The sequence below is a fragment of the Salvelinus alpinus genome, chromosome 3 (assembly GCF_045679555.1).
Source record: "Salvelinus alpinus chromosome 3, SLU_Salpinus.1, whole genome shotgun sequence".
Taxonomy (NCBI): Eukaryota; Metazoa; Chordata; class Actinopteri; order Salmoniformes; family Salmonidae; genus Salvelinus; species Salvelinus alpinus.
Window position 1 is genome coordinate 37389316 of NC_092088.1, and position 21024 is coordinate 37410339.

The window sequence follows — 21024 nt, forward strand, 5'->3', positions numbered from 1 at the left end:
CAATACATGCCAAAGTAAAAACGTGAATTTGTCATCTGAGTGGATAGTTCTGGTTTTGCTGCCCCCTGCTGCCAAATAATAAGAATGACACTTACTGCAGAGAAGTCATGAGCTGTTTGTAACCTAAAGTGTATGTGTGTGTTTGTGTATGTTCCATAGATCCCCAGTCTGAATGAGCTGCAGTCGGCTGTTGATGACGTCACCAATGCTAATCTCAACTCAAAAGTGAAAGAGGTAATTCTGTCTGGACTAAATAGGCACACTAACCCCCACCCCCCCCCCCCATTGAGAGAGAGAGAGGGCAGTCGAAATGGATTAGTGAAGTGTAACTGACATTCCACAGCATGTTCCTGTTTGTGAGGGAGGAATTGAGATCCACTCTTGTTCCAACATTTTTCATCCATTGACTTCTATGCGTAATTTCTGCCGGGTACTCCTTGGAGTCTGAAGTAGTTACAGAGGACCTTTCTGACCATGTGTGTTTCAGGGAGAATACTTATTTGCCAGTATTCCCCAGAGAGTGACCAACGACACCAGGTACATGGTACAGAGTGAGTATTTACCTTCAAGGTCACTACTAACTGTTATAGGATTAGGACTAGTTCAGTTAAACTACTGGCTGTTATAGGTCATTCTTATTCACAGTGACACTAACAAGAGTCTGACGTCTACTAGCCGTATAGCCACATCTTATGCTTTAACCTAAATACCTTTAAAACTGACCTTGGATCAGTGTCTAGAGATATATTCATTCCTCTCCCTCTCCTTCAGATGTGAAGCAGCAGCTTGAAGTCATCAAGAGACAGATATCTTTGGTGAAGGGATACATCCCTGTCTCTGCCCTCAGCAAAATCTCAGACACACTGGGAAATGCTCAGAGATACATCGACATGTACTCACCACAGGCAGAGTGGGTAGAGATGATCAGGTAAAGAGTACACACACATAGGCACGCGCACACAGTGACAGCGCTGAACAGATAAGGTAATTATCCCTCTGTGTTTTTGTCTCTCTAGGTGGGGTGTGGGTATTATCCTGAGCTGTGTAGTTCTCCTGGTCGTAGTGTGTAACCTTCTGGGTCTGTTTTTGGGTCTGGTGGGACTGAGCCCTCAAGACGACCCGACAGAACGATCCGGCACCGCCAACTGCGCAGGAACCTTCCTAATGGCGTAAGTACTGTCACTGTGTCTGTCTGTCTGTGTGTGTGGGTGGGTGGGTATGAGGATGGGCATAAGGGGCATTTGGTAAAATAATTATCTCAACGTATTTGTCTGTGTGTGTAGGGGTGCAGGGCTAAGTTTCCTGTTCTCCTGGCTCTTTATGCTGGTGGTGTTTATACTGTTTATACTGGGAGGGAATGTCTACACACTGGTTTGCCAGCCCTGGCGCAGTGGACAGCTACTACAGGTAAGAACACACACTCTCATACATGCACAATTAATTAATTGACTCACTGATTGATTGATTGATTGTGTCTCCCCCCTCCACAGTTTGTTGACACTCCGGGCCTGATACCTGGATTCGATTTAAGAGAGATACTGGGCCTGAAGAGCAACCTGACTCTCATTGAAGTATACAAGTGTGTAGCAACATTATAAAGGGTTATGTAAATTAAAGATCTTATTTCTGGTTTTCTAAAGTATTCTTATAAGTCACTCTGGAAAAGACTCCCAATCACGGCCGGTTGTGATACAGCCTGGATTTGAACCAGGGTGTCTGTAGTGACGCCTCAAGCACTGAGGTGCAGTGATTTAGACCGCTGCGCCACTCGGGCTAATAACAAGCCCGCACCCTAATCCGATAATATAGAAAATGCGCTGTAGGCTACAGTCAGAGACGGCAGACTTTTTTTATACAGGGTTCAGGATTTTTTTTGCCTGATTTAAATATGTTTCTGCTTATAATTTCCGACATTTTGGTAGGCTATTTGTTAGTCAACTTGTCCATCAGTGGAGGCTGCTGAGGGGAGGACGGCTCATAATAATGGCTGGAATGGAATCATTGGAATGGTATCAAACACATTCACTCCATTCCGGCCATTATTATTAGCTGTCCTCCCCTCAGCAGCCTCGACTGTTGTGTATAATTATATAAATGCAGCTTTACTTCTGTCATTATATGTTGCCCTAGAAGACTAAATAAACACTTGCTCACCAGAATAATGTAATAAATCGATAGAATGAATGCTTCAATATAGTTGACATAGGTAAAGTTTTTTCTATCATCTCTGCTTCTTTCGCGGAGCAACGACGTTTAGGGACCGGATAGAAAATTAAATAACTCAACAACAAAAAACTAGAACGTTTTTCTGTGCAAAATTTCCAAAAGACCGGCTGTGAAAATGACCCAATATGTTTCTGACAAGATTTCATTTCGGGATTGGATGCATATTTTATGTGGTTGATAAAGATAGCACCTCTACAGATGGTAGGTATCTAACTGCGCATTCGCATTCTCTCAGGCTGCTGAAAGAAAGAAATCATATTTCCCCACTCCACTCAAAATTCTGCCTACATTTGGTGTATAATTTTACTGCAAGAAATGCTTAATTCTGCAGGAGTTCATATTAAGGCTACATAGGTTACAGTTGGTGTCCAGAATTCAGTTTCCATTTAACCCATCTGAACAGTAGGCTACAGTTCCTATTTGAAGTCCCCGTCTTGTGACTGTCGAATTTGTATAGCGCCTCACAATCATCACACATCTATCTATCTGCTATCATTCTCTTTTACCACTTCCCAAACATTAGTTATCTGGCATGGCACTCCCTTCTCTTTATTTTCAACTCTCCATTTTGCGTTTCGCAGCTTTTCTCTTATTGAATTAAACTCCAGCATTTTCCTTTTTTTGCCTCCATGATCGTCTTGAACATGAACTTTTTCTGCCCGTTTCCAAAAGCATTTGGCGGTTGGCGTGTTGGCTATTTGGCGCACGTACGGTTAGGTCCTAAAGCTTAGGCATTATGCACTAATGCCAGATAGCCTAAAATATTGAAAGAAAAACGTCAATGTAGCCTATAGATATAAATTGCACAAGATGAATGATACATTTATGGATATTTAAGGTATTATTTTCTCTTCATTTAACCCACCCGCCCTTCATCCACACAATATTTCATGACCCTAAACCCGCCACACCATGGATGTAACCGCTGGGACTGCAGGTTATTAGTCAACCTCCACATCACTAGTAAGGATGTATTGTTGTGTGTGTGTTTGTAGTGAATGTGAACAGAACAGGCCTCTATGGACAACCCTCCACCTGTATGAGCTCATAGACCTCAATGATCTACTCAACGTATCCAAAGTAAGACTGTCACGCTACGGTTTCTACTCTTATCACATGTGGTTTTGACTTTTTCTGTCACCATACACGTCTACTGATCATTACTGGGATTCACTTTATATGGGTGGTTAATTCCCAAATCACGTCTTATGTTTCCACTTCCAAAGTGGTGTAAAGTCCATATTTCAAACCATCTGCTATACTAGCACAACGTCTCCGCTACTCCTTTTAATTATGTGTCCACCTCTCGCCTCCCAGTACAGAGAAGAGATTCAGCAACACTTTGACAGTAATGAGATCAAACTGCCTACCATCACCCTGCTCACACCTGAGATACGCAAACAGCTACACGGCTTCTCCGACATGGTCCATGATGCTGACTTAAGCTCTGTCACACAGCAGGTACAAAGTGCGTGTGTGTGTGTGCGTGTACACGTAGATGTGCTTGTGCATTTATGTGTGACCTTTGGTCTCTAATAGTTTGTAACGTGTTCAATTGGAGTGTATATTAGGACAACATGCAGCGTCACGTCAGTATGGTTACAAAGTCTTATCATAACTATTTCTATACCGGTTTCAGATCAACGTTATTTCCAGCATTAATCTGACAGAAATAGCAGGCATGTTAGACCAACTTGCTACTGTTCAAGTGAGTAATAAAACATGTAACATGGTTACAAACATATTCCCTCCCTCTGAGCACTCTCAGCCTCTTCCATCAATGAGACGATGTGAACATCAGTGTGTGCACTAGTCATATAGATGTTTGTATAAAGACAGTACTGTGATGCATGTCTCTCAACAGATTAATACAGGTATTCAAAATCAGCTGACACAGGAGGCTGGAGGCCTGAGAGGGATCCAGTCAGGCATTGTCACTGCCATCATCCCACAACTGGTACGTCTGACTGGCCTGCTGCCTGGTGCTATCTGTTTCTGCTCTGGACAACTTCAGCAAATGTGCAAATGTCACATATGTGTGTTTGTACTAAATATGCAGCTATCTGAATGTCTGGATTATCTATGACTATTTTATAAATCCTTAAGAGGTCATTATCCAGAGCAGAGTCCTATATATTGTAAATAGATATATTACCTGTCTGACTTTTGTGTTTCAGACTCAGTTGAACTCCAACATATATGCCCTCAGTGTCATAGCATCAGAGATCAATGTAAGTAATACTGCAGAATGTTCAGAAAGCATGAGCTGCAAGGGTTCTTTCATGAAACAATGAAAATATGTAGCTATGCAATGCATGCTCATCCCTCTCCCTCCCTACCTCTTTCTTCTTTAGGGCACAATAGGAGATGTGTTGAATAAAGTGGGAACAGCTCAAGACTTCCTCAACACCAACACTACACAGATAGTCAAGGCCGTGAGTAACCACACACATGCACGTTCAAACGCATGCACAAACACAAGCATATCTAGTCACGAAAAAAAATCCTTTACAACCAGAAAATGACATCATATGCCACATTTCTCTCATTTGGGTTTCTTTCCTAGAAAGATAAACCATTTCATCTGGTTCATGACCTCAGGTGTTCTGTAAAGTAAAGAAGGAGAGATGGTAGCACCACAGCCATTACTCACATCTTAGCCCACAGTCACACGGCACACTTCACATAGTTATAGGGAATTCCAACTGATTTTCTGCTGCAAAGCTCCACTGATTCTCATGACTTCTGAGTCAATAAATGTATGGAATTTACACTTGTTTTTCTTTCTTTTTCTCAGGCAAGTAGGGAGTTCCTAGACTGTCAGATGGGGTACTTCACGACGTATGCTGACTGGGCTAACCTCACGGTGGGTTCACTTAACATTCTACTACTACTGTATCACTGCATTGCTGTATCTTGTGTATGCGGTTTAATTTTAGGTTCCTATGTTTGTTTGTGTGTGTAGTTTAGCCTCAGCCTTATGTGTAAGAATGTGTGGTTGTGGTTGATGTAAAAAGGGCTTTATAAAATACATTTGATGAAATTTGATTGTGTGAGTGTGTGTGTGCGTGCGTGTGTGTGGGTATGTAGATCACTCAACAGATTGGTCTCTGTGGCCCAGTGGCACAAGCTGTGGACTCAGCCAAGGTTGTAGTCTGCTCAAATATGATGGAGTCTCTGGTAAGAAAATGATTTCACGCATGCACCCACGCACAGAAAATGATACACTGCGTTAATCTAATATTGTTTATTAACCTACATCTGTGTTTGTGTCCAGAATGCGTTCTGGTTCAGTCTGGGCTGGTGTATGATCTTCCTGGTCCCCAGCATCATCTTCTCCATCAAACTGGCCAAGTTCTACAGGAGGATGAAGCACAGCGATGTCTACGAGTGAGTAGCAAACATATTTACACACATACATCAGATGATTGTACTTAGGTACTGGGCGGGAAATACTCATTCAGAAATAAGACCAGGGCCTGGCTATATAGTACCAGTCAAAAGTTTGGACACACCTACTCAAGGAATGGACACACCTACTCAATAATTTTTCTTTAGTTTGACTATTTTCTGCATTGTAGAATAATAGTGAAGACATCAATATTATGAAATAACTCATACGGAATCATGTAGTAAGCAAAAAATCTAAATATCAAAATAATCAAAATATATTTTATTTTTGGGATTCTTCCTAAGTAGCCACCCTTTGCCTTGATAACAACTTTGCACACTCTTGGCATTCTCTCAACCAGCTTCACCTGGAATGCTTTTCCAACAGTCTTGAAGGAGTTCCCACATATGCTGTGCACTTGTTGGCTGCTTTTCCTTCATTCTGCAGTCAAACTCTTCCCAAACCATCTCAATTGGGTTAAGGTCGGGTGATTGTGGAGGCCAGGTCATCTGATGCAGCACTCATCACTCTCCTTCTTGGTCAAATAGCCCTTACACAGCCTAGAGTTGTGTTGAGTCATTGTCCTGTTGAAAAACAAATGATAGTCCCACTAAGCGCAAACCAGATGGGATGGCGTATCGCTGCAGAATGCTGTGGTTGCCATGCTGGTTAAGTGTGCTTTGAATTCTAAATAAATCACTGACAGTGTCACCAGCAAAGCACCATCACACCACCTCCTCCATGCTTCATGGTGGGAACCACACATGTGGAGATCATCCGTTCAGCTACTCTGCGTCTCACAAATACACTGGGTTGGAACAAAAAATCGCAAATTTGGAATCATCAGACCAAAGGACAGATTTCCACTGGTCTAATGTCCATTGCTCGTGTTTCCTGGCCCAAGCAAGTCTCTTCTTCTTATTGGTGACCTTTAGTAGTGGTTTCTTTGCAGCAATTTGTCCATGATGGCCTGATTCACGCAGTCTTCTCTGAACAGTTGATGTTGAGATGTGTCTGTTACTTGAACTCTGTGAAGCATTTATTTGAACTGCAATTTCTGAGGCTGGTAACTCTAATGAACTTATCCTCTGCAGCAGAGGCAGTCCTCATGACCTGTGGCGGTCCTCATGTGAGCCAGTTTCATCATAGTGCATGATGGTTTTTGCGACTGCACTGAAGAAACTTTAAAAGTTCTTGAAATATTCCCGGATTGACTGACCTTCATGTCCTAAAGTAATGATGGACTGTCATTTCTCTTTGCTTATTTTAGCTGTTCTTGCCATAATATGGACTTGGTCTTTTACCAAATAGGGCTATCTTCTGTATACCACCCCTACCTTGTCACAACACAACTGATTGGCTCAAACGCATTAAGAAGAAAAGAAATGCCACAAATTAACTTTTAACAAGGCACTCCTGTTAATTGAAATGCATTCCAGGTGACTACCTCATGAAGCTGGTTGAGAGAATGCCAAGAGTGTGCAAAGCTGCCATAAAGGCAAAAGGTGGCTACTTTGAAGAATCTCAAATATTAAAATATATTTTGAATTAACACTTTTTTTGCTTACTGCATGATTCCATAGGTGTTATTTCATAGTTTTGATGTCTTCACTATTATTCTACAATGTAAAAAGCATTACAAATAAAGTAAAACCCTTGAATGAGTAGGTGTGTCCAAACTTTTGACTGGTACTGTATATACCAGACTTCGTGTGCTGATCTAGCATCAGGTCCCCTGCCCGCCCATAATAAAATGATTATCTTATTATTCGTTATGATCTAAAAGGCAAAACGGATCTTATGTCAGCACTCCTACTCTATTACTTTTTGTGAACACGTGCCCAGGACACTATGACTCTGATTGAAATGTTGTTGTAATGAAGCTGGTATGGGAACAATATACAATCTCTCTTTCTGTCTTGTCTCATCTCTCTCCCCACAGAAACCACATAGCCATGAACACCCCCCCCCGAGCCAAACCCTACTGAGCTGGTGGAAAGAGAGGACTGGCAAGGGCTGTTACTGCTCTCAGGGAATAGAACCAGGGCTCTGCCACCCCACCCTGACAGAGGGACATGAATGGGTCTAACGCTACATGTACCACCTGAATAGTGATATATCAAATAGGGTAGGTACAAGTTGCCGGCTTCAACATAACGTCTATAATCATGTCATTGTGTTGTTTGTCTACAATGTCATTGACTTTTTGTTATTTTTGATATATTTCTTTTCTTCTAATGAATGATATTGATTGAAATATTTGATTATGCAATGATACAATTTTGTACCAGACAATGAGTAGGATATCTGTTACGAAGCACTTTAGTAGGTCTGTTTATATATGAAAAACATTTCTGACATGCATTGTGCAAACTACTGTGATTAAAGATTTGCTACAAATAGAGACTACTGTTTGTGTTAGCTAATTCTTTCTCAAATATATTACTTATATAGTACTTGTAGTATAATATGTTTCTGATAGGATAGCACTAGCAGCAGTGGCCAATAGAAACGTGTTCTGCATGTGATTGATTGCTGTTTACAGGATGCAGTCTAAAAATGGTACAAATCAATCAATGCGTTTAGGTTTACAGCACAGATCCACCTGATTCAGTGAAGACAACCTCTCAGCATCACGATGGGGGAAGTAGGGGAGCAGAGGGAAGTGTGGGTATCGGGTTGAATTTGACCTCAATGACCGATATGAAGTGTTCTGCAGTTTTCTAGCCTCTGGGATCAGCCTCATTCCCACTCTCTCCCTCTGCAGCAGGATTATCTGAGACAGAGATAGTGAGTCCCCATTGTCTTCAGCTAGGTGACGTCACTCCAGAGGATCCTCGATCAACAGTGCAGATGAAAATCCAGCGTAAGACAATAAGCGGGGCCCCTCCACCACCCTTTTCCACCACTTCTCCCCCCCCCCACTCCATGGTTAATGATAATTCAACCTACATGATGATATCCTTCTCACACACCCCTGGGGAACCTGCCTGTCTGCTGTGAAACAAAAGAGACGCACGCACACAGTTCCGTGGCATTGTTTAGTAGACAGGCTAAGGAAGGACATTTTTCACACACACCGCATATATGCACATTAATCCTTTGACTGGTGCACACACTAAGCTGTGTGCAGCTCTAAAGAGATTTAGGCCTAGATTCAATCAGATCAAGTGTTAACCGGCGATTGCAGACATGCGCATAGCGGATGTTTTGCCGGTGTGAACACATTCCAGTGTTCAAACTTTTAAACAAGGCTGCATGGGATTTATCTTAATGCTACGGCATGCAGCTAATGGCAATGTCCGTTTTTTAGGTATAATGCTGGGAGCCACTTGTGGATTTGACAGCTCCACCTCAGACACTATCCACTAAGTTGGCTAAAGCAGATCTGATTGAATTGAGCCCTTGGTCATAGCTGGGCTATGGCCATATTGAGCTTAAATCCCAAAGCTATGGGAGCAGTGGGTCATCATGTGTCCTGAATGTAACTAGTAAATGTAGTGTTTCCTCGACTATAATGGGTTTAAACATAGCAAGACGGCACAAACAGACCTGGCTAACATATGGGACCAGGCTAGTTTAAACAAAAGGCAAAAATCAATGTTTTTGTATCTAAGAGTAAGTTGGCAATGCCAAGGGCCTAACAAACCAGAAAAACGTGTGGGAGCCATGCCTTATGGTGAGGATGAGAAACTATTCACAGAACAGAAACACAGGTAAAAACACAAGGGCATTTCTCAGTGACATACATATTGGGCACATTCTGCTCAGACCTGCATAGAATATCAGCTCTTTACCACATCATTATGATGTAATGATCTCGTAAACTGTACAGTCTTGCACATAATATGGCTATCTGGAACGCACCCAATTACACTCAACGAGTTAGCCTGTGTACCTGACTGTTTCTGATGTTAGCAATACTACATTGTTGCCTTAGCAGGACAACGACCAGTTAGCTAAATTAGAAATAGACTGGGTAAATACAACAAAATACTATCAAACAGTATATTCCAAAATAGCAAACAAACACCACCAAACAGAGACCATGTAGAAGTTTTAACTTGGGTTTAATAACACATGCATTTTGCATTCAATCATATATCTAAACATTTGATATCTGTGTGGCTGAAAGTGAAACACTGCAGAAGGCTAAAGTACTGTACATGGAATAGTCATCACAGCTGACCGGAAAAGACACAATTTGATAACAGGCAATAAAAAAGGGGAACTCCACCTGTCAAAGTGGAGCAAAGGCAAATTAACAAAGACTTCCTGTTCTGAGCACATTCACCTGTCCGGATTGAATAGTAGGATGCTTGGCAATGGTGTTTTATGTGATTTTCTTGTTATGCTAAGGCTTTATACATCCATCCATTCCCACATACTGCAGGGGTATCAAACTCAAGTCGATGGCTGCAATCCTACTGGTTTTAGTTTCACATATTGATCACCGACTTGGCCAGAGAGAGTATACAGTCTGTGATTAAAAGTAATTAAAAAAACTGCCATTTGCGGCCCTCCAGGACAGTAGCTGTGCACCCGACATACTAGGATAGTCTCGTCAGTTATCATATGCACAGTGAAACATCAAACTAACAGAATGTCATCACAAGTCACAGCATCCCAATTAGCAACCCTTTTCACTGGAGTGCACTCCTCCGCAGATTTAAAAGCATAGGGCTGGTGTTAGTATGGGTGATTACACCGATCCCATCCTCGGTTTGATGACATTCTGTTCTGTTTGTTCTACGTGGGGGATTTCCTTGAATCACTTCAAGGAAATGGGTGGAGAATTCCAGCACAGAGTAAGTCATCTTTGGCTCTCAGAGCAGGCGACCAGTTTTAACTGGCCGAGTCACATGATCAGGCTAAACAAATTACCCCATGTCACTCACTCACACACACAACATCCCATGCTCCTGACGGCTGTATCTATAACAGCGGTGGTGACTGCATTAGAGCAGATATGTGACACTAGGTTGTGAATGAGGAGCAGCAGCTCCCTGAAGGAACTCAGTCATTCCAGTAGCATTCTGACTGTGTGCCTTAGCAGGCCGTATTTTGTGAGCGCAGTGTTCAGTCGGTTTTAACCAGGTTAGGCTTCACCAACTTCACAGAATATATCTGGATAGGACTACAGAAATGAATAATTTCATAAACAAGTTATATTCTTTAGAGGTGGTTCCACAGCTGTTAGCCTGAGTCCAAGATTTGTCTGTACTGTCATTGGCAAGACAGCACAAACATATCTGGGACTCAGACTACTGCACTGTGTAAAACATTTAAAGAATCAGTTTGATTCTAAATCTAAATGCTAAAGAACACTTTCTATAAAATAAAAATGTAGGCACTTTAAAACAATCATCTTTATCCATAGAGCTTAATTTACGAGGTTTGATCTCCAGACTTTAAAATTTTACTCAGACATGACAAGTAAACAATAGTAGGATGTTCTGTAATACTGACAATTGGGAAGCTACACATACAGCGTGTAGAGAATGAACTCCTCTGTGTGTGTAAATCATGGAGCAGAAAACAGAGAGGAGAAAGAGAGCAGAGGTGAAATGGAGACGGGGAATGTTAACAGGAGAAAGCGAGAATGCCAACAGTGGATAGAGAGAGAGAGAAAATGTTAGGAGAAACAGACAGAGGGTCTAACATCCATAACGACATTACAGTCACTTGGCCCATGCAGGGAGACGTGACCTGGTGCAGAGTGCCGTGTGTGTGAGAGATGTGCTTTGGTTTTGGCCTACCCCATCCCTACTAAGGACATAACAGCGTTACCCCAAATTAAATTACAGGAACTCGAAGACAGTGAGTCACCTCTCCTCTACAGGGCAGTTTGGTAGGAATGTACTGGGTGGAACTGGAGAAAGAGAGACTGGAGTGGACAGGGGAGAGACTGAAGAGAGGGTTGAGAAGATTATGAAAAGAGAAAGAGAGAATGCAACAAGGGTTTAAAGAAGTAGAAAGATATAAATATTAATCTACCCCTGAAAGAAAATGTACACTTTTTTACTGAACATTTTCCTCCAAAAGCAGCTGTATATCTCTTCAATATCGTGTTTCACTATAGAACTTTTCCACTGCTGCTGGAAAAGGTGTCATTACATCAATGTTATTTTCAAACAGACACGTTCAGTAAAATAGTTCATGTTTGAGGGTGACGGTTGACTGACTTTATGAGGAACATACACTAAACCCAGAAGTCATGTCCCAGAGACGAAACCTTTACCCCCTAGAGCCAAGGGTTCAAAATATTCTAAACAAATAAACATTCAACTCAGAGGTTCGTGGGTCAGGGTCCGATAACTGTATCACTATGGGCTGACAAAGGGCTTTCGATTCTTAGTAGGTTTAAAGTACAGTAAACCACCTGGGATATTATGACACACAGAGTTGGCGAAAGCAAAAAAAGATCCAGGTTGTGTACAGTAGGCACGAATTAGAAAATAACATTTTGAAGCACAAGAGGCACTGCCTGAACATGACCAATGAGAATGTTCACTGTAGCTTTTTAAACATTTTCTGTTGGAAAACATGTTCTGTTTTGTGCCTGCTGAACAAGACCCACAACAATGAATCTACCATATTACATACAAGAATGGTAGCTCTGTGACATGCACACTTAATAATCTGTTCATAATATCAATATATACTGTATATGAGTCTAATGTTCTTTCCATTAAGGCTGAGTTTATCGAATGCAAGGCAACTCTTAGCTAGCATTCTACTCTGTGTGCATTCCAGATCACACAATAACACTTAAATAACACCACATATATACACATTTTAACATACAAAATGAAAATCAAAAGAGAGGTATGTACAATGGTAAGATTTAGTAGTCATTTAATAACCTGGAATAACTTTAAGGCAATATTTTGTTCGGAAAGTAAACTGTCAGCTATGGTTACTCATCTGCTTATGATTGACAACAGAAAAGAGCCTCAAATGAAGCCTGCCTAAAGGAGGACATTTTGTTTTGTTGACTGATTTTGTTGTTCAGGCACAGTCCTGGTCCAGTGTAGAGGAAGCACTTAAGATATGCTGTTCAATAGCAGATTAGACCAATCTCAATCTAACAACCCACTACTACCTATACCAATCAACTGAAATCTCAATAATGGTATCAATAGTTTTTTGTTGTTGTTTTTATTCTGTTAAAATGTTTTCGTAGCCAACACTGCACATCAAGTAGAGTAACATGAAGATATCGCCGCAGCCAAAGAGCACTTTTCCCTACAGAGCAGAAATAGACTGTGCATGTTTTGAGTATGGTAGAATTGACAGGTTGTGGGAGTGTCAGACGAGGGTTATGGGGTGAGAGTCCAGTGTGTGTGTGCGCGTCTCAGTTGGGGTTCGGAGTGGAGGTTACCCTGCCCCCGGGGACAGTCCTGTGTTTAGATGGGTCGTGTTGATCCAAGATGGCCGCCATGTTGCCGATGACATCATTGTGCTGCTGATCTAAGCCTATGCTAGGCTCGGTGGTGGACCTAGGCAGTCCTTTAGCCCGACGAGGGGGCGTTGGAGGGGGGAATGAGGGCGACTGGAGGATGTCAGCATATCGCTGGTTGGGCCTGGTCTCTCTCTGTAGAACCTTACTGAGCAACGGCTTCAACAACCCAAAGGTCAACTGGCCGGACTGGGGGTCAGCAAAGGGAGAGGAGGGAGGGATATTTGAGGAGGGGGAGAAGGATGTAGATAAGGAAGATGATGAGGGTATATTTTTCAGTACAATGTTAAGTATGGCCGTGACCGTGAGATCTTCAGGACACAGAGCCCAGAGGAGGTCTAGGTATGGATCCAGGTCTCGATGCTGGGCCACCTCACACAGTAAGGTAGTAAAGATCTCTTTGTTCAGTAAGGGACTCTGCCTGCAGAACCTCTGGGCCACTTGGGTTACCCTCTCCCACTGCCGTCTCCCCATCAAGATCCTCAGAGCCTGGAGGACAGCGTTTGGCCTACCACTCACCAAAAGGAGATCCACCTCCAAGTCCTGGTTTTGTTCATAATCTGGGTATTGTTTCAGGTCTGATCCGGGGCCAGGTAGAGGCAGAGCTGAAAGGGCGCGTTTATACAGGGGTAGGCTCTCTCCGTTCTCCGCAAATCCCCTACCTCCAGAGTAGCTCCAGGTGGAGCCACCAAGGCCTAGACCCATCCCCAAGCCTGCAGAGGTCTGCTGCTGCTGGGCTAGCTCCAGGAACCTGGGCAGCCAGCTGGGCTGGAAGCAGAAGACGGAGTGGCACAGGAGCTCGAAGACAGGCAGGGCCGAGTTAGCGGCAGGGGGGCTGGAGTTGGAGCTAAGGCTGGGGCTAAGTTTAAAACTAGAGCCAGTGCTGGAGCAAGGTTTGGGTGACTTGTGCTTAGACTGGCTGTTGCCATTGGTGTAGGGCAGATTGGCAGTGACAGTGGGGGCCTGTACAGGGCTGAGGACAGTCTTCCAGACCTCCGGGGACACTTTAGAGGAGATAGAGCCCTCTCCGTTGCAGCGTAGCTGCAGAGCGCTCTGCGTGGCCCTCCAGGCCTGACCGGGAAACAGGCTGAAGATGGAGTTGAGGTAGAGTAGAGAGTCTCGGTCGAGCTCTGACGACAAGAGGAGTCTCCCCACCTCCTGCTGCACTAGACTCTCACACACATCCTCCACCTCCCTCTCCTTCACCAATCCCCCCTTCACCTCCTCTAGGGAGATCAGCCCCTTCAGTTCAGCCTCCAGGGACTCGAGCAGCTTCTCCTGTCCTCTCCTGCCTCCTCCCTGGGGTAACTCCACTACCCTCTCCCCCCTGCTCTGGAGGTAGTCTCCGACGATGTTTGCCAGAGTGATAGGAGCCTGGAACATCCCTCCTCTTTTTAACTTCTCCACAGTGAGCCGAGTGCTGCTGAGACTTCTCTGTTGGTAATACTTACAGGCTTCCTCGAACACAGCCTCTACCAGTAGAGCCGCAGGGCTGATGCTCTCCCCTGTACCCAGGGACGGGGTCTTCTGCTTTGGGTCGGAGTCGTGGCCCCGGGGGTCGCCCTCCCGGAGCATCACTACAAATAGGCCGGTCTCTAACAGCAGGTGTGGTGCCTGCCTCTCGGTCCTGTTCACGTAGAGTAGCCCCTCTCTCTTCAGGGCTATTTTCTCCAGCTCCACACCACACTTAGTGTCAATCAGGTAGAGGGTCCGTCCGATGGTCAGAGCCAGGGTGTCCTGGTACACGTTCAGGCTGTTATGGGCACTGCTGCTGGCCAGGCAGTTGTCAGCTAGTTTGTAGATCTGTCGTAACACCCCATCCTTTTGTAGTAGACTGACCCAACCTGTGCTGAGCAGCAGTAACAGGCCTCCACTGCCAGTAGGGGAGTAGCCATAGATATCAGGGGGGCTAAGGGCTGATAGGTATCCCGTGCAGTCTGTTATCAACCTTCTAAAGTCAGATTCTTTAGTAGAAGGTGAGTCTTTTCGGAGGAGATTACCTTTACTGGTGCTGCTCACTCTGAATGTGTCATACTGGGGGGACCACATGAGAAAGAATTTGGAGAGGGACATGGTGGATTTGTCTTTCAAATCAGGTAGTAGGTAAACATTCTCACCTGAGCTGATGACGTTGTAGCGGGGGTTGTTGTGCAGAGCAATTTTCATGCCCCCTAAACTGACAGCCATTTCCTCCACCTCATAGGTTCGTTTGCAGATGCAGTACCTGAAGTTGTGGGTCTCATTGACAGGTGATGAGCTCTCCGACGGTGGCCTCTCCTCACACCAGAATATGTAGTTTTGACTGGCCGAGACAGATATGACTTTAGCCCGAGGGCTGTTGCAAAGGTCCGCGGTGTGCAGGGGATGCCATCCCCCTTTGAGTTCCAGAAATTTCCAAAACTCTGCTTTTCCATTCTCGAATATGACAGCTAACAGCGCAACACCGTCGTCTCTGTTTTTGTCGTCAAAATATACAATATCCACAATGGGCACAGCCCGAGTCAGCCCCAGATCTAGGTGTTTTTGGCTCTGGATCTGCTGCGGTCTCTGATATTTGTCAAAAGTCATGAGACCAACCTTGGGTTTGTGGAGAATGACATGAATGTGGCGTCCATCTGGGCTCACGCGCACATCTGATAGATTGTTTTTGCAACTGTTATTCGAATACGTCTGTTTTAGATACTCGTTTAAATCTGTACCTCTAGTAAAGTCCACGAAAGCTGTCACTTGTTCCAACATTCGTTGCATCATGTCTACAGAGCAGAGAAGGTATTCGATGCGGCGCTAACGCTAGCACAAATCTCAACTCAGACTGCCGATGTTGCTAGCTGGAACCCGTCAGCGGTTAAATCAACCGATTGTCGTGGGCTTTAGTAATCCCACTTCCGTCGATGAAAACCTCTCTAACTATGTAGCTAACTGTCGACATTTCAAAACAGTTTAAATCTTATGCGTAAAAGTAGTTAACTAGCTAACAAGCTAGTCATCTGGATGCTTAGCTACCTCCTGACATCACGAGTTTATTAATTTCCGGATACAAAGATTTTTTTCCTGAAAGGGGAGGAGTGGAGAGGGAAAAGACGTAACATCAAAGACTGCATCACAGAACGTTGCACTGTGCAGGTTTTCCATCTTCAGCTTGACTTCGCATGTGAAATTGTTTAACAGCAGTACAACTAAATAAACGCAAATGGGTGGCATACAACACTTCTAAAATGACTCCTAAAATGTGTATTCGAAAAACGTTCATCAAAATTGTGATTATTAAGTGACTGAATGACAAAATCGTTGAAGTTGACTATCTTCTGTTCTTAAAAAGTATTTTATGAAGCTTTGAACTGTCAATCAAGGCACGACCGCAAGCTATCTTTCAAAGGGGGCTTTCGTCTGCCTAGGCGTTGCTAACGCATGCCAGATGTTACAGTGCATTTCCACATAACATGTTGGGGTGATAAAACAACGGAGCCCCATTCATTTTCAATTGAGGGAAGTCAGTGAAGTGGGCAGAGGGACAGTTGGGCGATGTGAGCATGTGTGAGGGAGGGTGAACAGGGTAGATTTTGGTAATACTCCAATACATTGTGGCACTGTCGACCAATCGAAGGTCACTATAGCTTCCACTCCCTACTGTAATGGCTGTTCATACCTAGCCTGCTTGCTAGCACCCACATGAGGACGAAGCTAATGCGGCTATCCAAATGATCGTGTTACGTGGAAATTGGGCATCACCGTCCATTTACACTATACAAGCGGCACTCGCATAACCGCGCTAGCCTCATCTTCATGTGGGTGCTAACAAGGTAGCAAGCTAGGTAGTCCTATGCATCAACAGCCATTGTCAGCCAATCCAGTAGGAGTTGGAGGTTATGGTGAGCTTCGATTGATCACTTGCATTCAGAGTATGTGAGCGGAACGGAGCTGGAGCAGAGCGAAGAGGAGCTGCCCAATTTATCTGGAGTGTGGAGTGAGTTTCCACTCCAGTTTCTCTCCAGTACCACTCCAGTAGCGCTCACTTCATGAGCTCAGGGCATGCCCTGCCCAGTATGCATTTGTATGCAACTTGTGTGCTGCTATAGCCCCTTGCTGTAGCTACTGTCATGGAGTTCGCAAAATATTTTTTATAAAGAATCTGATAAAACACACAGGTGCAAAATCAAGGTGACTTACAAGATGAGGAGGACCAGGCGCAAAAGAGGGAGTGCGGTGATATAGTGTCCAAAATTAAATAATCGTTGTGGAATCTGAAAAGACACATATCCCAAAAGCATGATGTTGTAAGTGAACATACAGAATGTAAGGAGGTGGGTTGCTAGCTAAGTATGTCATTGCAGAAAAGTATTTTTAAACCAAAAATCTGATCTCTTAAAAGTTTCATTAATTTTCGTTCTATTATCTATGCAATAGGCTATCATTTTTTTGGGCCCAATAAGCCTGACATATTACCTCTTTCAAGGAGCTTTCCGTTTTGATAGGGTTATTTTGCCTAAAAACATTTAGGCCTACCTTCAAAATGTTTAAAAACAACTCCGCATCCCATCAAGCATGGCAAGAATGTCCCGAAGGGTGTATAGCATCCTCAGTTGCTCTGCAAGCATGGAGAGGGTCTATTCTCCGCTGCTGGCATTTTTTCCAGGCACCATCGCATGAGCCTGAAGCCACAGACTCTGGCCAAACTCGTGTTTCTAAAAGTGAATTCAAAGACACTGTAGACTGAGCCTAATAAAGACATTTTTAGTTACATTTGTATTTAATTTTAAGTAAGTCACAGCCTATATGCGCAATGTATAGGCTATAATGATTTAATACAACAAAATGTTGTAAGGATCTCTACAGGATCAGTGTCCCACTCTCGGGACAGGTGAGCTAACATGTGCTAATATGATTAGCATGACGTTGTAAGTAACAAGAACATTTCCCAAGACATAGACGTCTTATATGGACAGAAAGCTTAAATTCTTGTTAATCTAACTGCACTCTCCAATTTACAGTAGTGATTAGTGAAAACATACAATGCTATTGTTTGAGGAGAGTGCACTTGTACTTGAAAATGTATATATTGACCAATTAGGCACATTTGGGCAGACTTGATACAACATTTTGAACAGAAATGCAATGGTTCATTGGATCAGTCTAAAACTTTGCACATACACTGCTGCCATCTATTGGCCAAAATCTAAATTGTGCCTAGAGTCCTAAGTCAGATAATGGCCTTTCTCTTGCATTTCAAAGATGATGGAACAAAAAAAAAAAGAGTTCTTTGTATTATCTTTTACCAGATCTAATGTGTTATATTCTCCTACATTAATTTCATGTTTCCACAAACTTCAAAGTGTTTCCTTTCAAATGGTATCAATAATATACATATCCTTGCTTCAGGTCCTGAGCTACAGGCAGTTAGTTTTGGGTATGTCATTTTAGGCGAAATTGAAAGAAAAGGGTCCGATCCTTAAGATGTAATGCTGAGCACTTACTGTTCCTGACAGACTTTCAAATCCTTCACATTGTATTTCTTTGTAGGCTATAGCCTTGAAATAATAGGCTAATAATATAGCCTAAATAACTCATTTTCGTTCCTTCTTAGGCTACCTGTCTGGCTCTTGACCTATTTAGAGTGTTTATGTGCTGTTTAATATTACATGTAGCCTATTGGCCTATTGGAAATGATGAGCTCTTCTTACAGTAAACTTTTCATGTTGTTTATTAAAATACTTTTCATTTAAATAATATGGTTTGATTTCAATACTTAAAAACCAAATGGTAGGTCCACGTAGTCCCAAAAATAGATGGTTGTTGGTTAAATGGTGATTTTAACGAACGGACCGAATTTGAATAGTCAGTTTTTTTCCTGTGAGCAAGGAGCGTTTTTTAGCGGAGCGTTGAATGTGGAGCACATGAGCAGTGCATGAGCAGTGCGAAAGCATCGCTCCATGATCGATGATTGGGATTTTCGACCACTCAACTCTGCTCACATACTCTGCTCGTGTAGCGATATCGCAGAGGATTTGCATAAAGTTCAGCTTTCCCCAACTTTAGTCCCGTCCTGTTCAGCTCCCTCGCACATGCTCGCATCTCTCAACGGTCCCCCATCCACTCTTCTCTCTCTTTCTTTTCATTGAAAGAATTGCTTCAGATGTTTCTCTGCGCTGCTGTTTACTATAGTGCAATTTGACTTTTTACAACACCTGGATATTTATTTTAAGTATCAGCTTACCAAATATTATGTTATAGCAATCTATCAGTTGAAGAGACAGTCGATGACGTTGCACGCAACCATTGCTTGATGCATGCAAAGTCTGAGCAGGGGAACACAACCAAAAAGAGCTGTGGGTCAGTGAGATTCTGTTTATTTTGTAATGACAGTAAACAATATTCCATTCTCATGCTGTGTTCATAACATATTTGTCCATATTATCAGGCAGGTGTGGTATTTAGCTATAAGCATTATCACCTGACGTAGTCCACCTGGTGCAGCATAGTGGCTATAAATAGACTGAGGGTTGCCCATCTGAAATTATTACATTGGGCTAATCATTAGCTAGATCACAAACTCTAAAGTCTAAACACCAGGCTATCTTGTTGCTAGTTACAGCAACATATACAGTGGGGAGAACAAGTATTTGATACACTGCCGATTTTGCAGGTTTTCCTACTTACAAAGCATGTAGAGGTCTGTAATTTTTTATCATAGGTACACTTCAACTGTGAGAGACGGAATCTAAAACAAAAATCCAGAAAATCACATTGTATGATTTTTAAATAATTAATTTGCATTTTATTGCATGACATAAGTATTTGATCACCTACCAACCAGTAAGAATTCCGGCTCTCACAGACCTGTTAGTTTTTCTTTAAGAAGCCCTCCTGTTCTCCACTCATTACCTGTATTAACTGCACCTGTTTGAACTCGTTACCTGTATAAAAGACACCTGTCCACACACAATCAAACAGATTCCAACCTCTCCACAATGGCCAAGACCAGAGAGCTGTGTAAGGACATCAGGGATAAAATTGTAGACCTGCACAAGGCTGGGATGGGCTACAGGACAATAGGCAAGCAGCTTGGTGAGAAGGAAACAACTGTTGGCGCAATTATTAGAAAATGGAAGAAGTTCAAGATGACGGTCAATCACCCTCGGTCTGGGGCTCCATGCAAGATTTCACCTCGTGGGGCATCAATGATCATGAGGAAGGTGAGGGATCAGCCCAGAACTACACGGCAGGACCTGGTCAATGACCTGAAGAGAGCTGGGACCACAGTCTCAAAGAAAACCATTAGTAACACACTACGCCGTCATGGATTAAAATCCTGCAGCGCACGCAAGGTCCCCCTGCTTAAGCCAGTGCATGTCCAGGCCTGTCTGAAGTTTGCCAATGACCATCTGGATGATCCAGAGGAGGAATGGGAGAAGGTCATGTGGTCTGATGAGACAAAAATAGAGCTTTTTGGTCTAACTCCACTCGCCGTGTTTGGAGGAAGAAGAAGTATGAGTACAACCCCAAGAACACCATCCCAACCGTGAAGCATGGAGGTGGAAACATCATTCTTTGGGGATGCTTTTCTGCAAAGGGGACAGGACGACTGCACCGTATTGAGGGGAGGATGGATGGGGCCATGTATCGCGAGATCTTGGCCAACAACCTCCTTCCCTCAGTAAGAGCATTGAAGATGGGTCGTGGCTGGGTCTTCCAGCATGACAACGACACGAAGCACACAGCCATGGCAACTAAGGAGTGGCTCCGTAAGAAGCATCTCAAGGTCCTGGAGTGGCCTAGCCAGTCTCCAGACCTGAACCCAATAGAAAATCTTTGGAGGGAGCTGAAAGTCCGTATTGCCCAGCGACAGCCCCGAAACCTGAAGGATCTGGAGAAGATCTGTAGGGAGGAGTGGGCCAAAATCCCTGCTGCAGTGTGTGCAAACCTAGTCAAGAACTACAGGAAACGTATG

The 21024-nt window shown here is 43.4% G+C and overlaps 2 protein-coding genes across 6 annotated transcripts in view; one reads left to right on the plus strand and one right to left on the minus strand.

The window, feature by feature from the left end:
- LOC139570628 (prominin-1-A-like) overlaps positions 1-8023 on the plus strand; it is a 34370-nt gene extending 26347 nt beyond the window's left edge. For all 5 annotated transcript variants that reach the window (XM_071392655.1, XM_071392657.1, XM_071392654.1 and 2 more), the window contains 16 exons: positions 160-234; positions 488-551; positions 772-928; positions 1017-1169; positions 1284-1407; positions 1491-1579; positions 3222-3306; positions 3544-3687; positions 3866-3934; positions 4091-4183; positions 4404-4457; positions 4581-4661; positions 5024-5092; positions 5317-5406; positions 5504-5616; positions 7560-8023. In XM_071392655.1, coding sequence (XP_071248756.1) covers positions 160-234; positions 488-551; positions 772-928; positions 1017-1169; positions 1284-1407; positions 1491-1579; positions 3222-3306; positions 3544-3687; positions 3866-3934; positions 4091-4183; positions 4404-4457; positions 4581-4661; positions 5024-5092; positions 5317-5406; positions 5504-5616; positions 7560-7605 — 1506 coding nt within the window. In that variant the 3' untranslated portion in view covers positions 7606-8023. The remainder of the gene's footprint in view (positions 1-159; positions 235-487; positions 552-771; positions 929-1016; positions 1170-1283; positions 1408-1490; positions 1580-3221; positions 3307-3543; positions 3688-3865; positions 3935-4090; positions 4184-4403; positions 4458-4580; positions 4662-5023; positions 5093-5316; positions 5407-5503; positions 5617-7559) is intronic.
- Positions 8024-9668: 1645 nt separating this feature from the next.
- LOC139570629 (BLOC-2 complex member HPS6) lies at positions 9669-16139 on the minus strand. Its single transcript, XM_071392660.1, has one exon. It carries the CDS (start codon positions 15828-15830, stop codon positions 12975-12977), a length of 2856 nt encoding a protein of 951 aa, XP_071248761.1. The 5' UTR covers positions 15831-16139; the 3' UTR covers positions 9669-12974.
- Positions 16140-21024: the final 4885 nt, after the last annotated feature.

Bases quoted from the DNA above. Each gene is read 5' to 3' on its own strand.
- LOC139570629 (XM_071392660.1), bottom strand. From the start codon at position 15,830: ATGATGCAACGAATGTTGGAACAAGTGACAGCTTTCGTGGACTTTACT.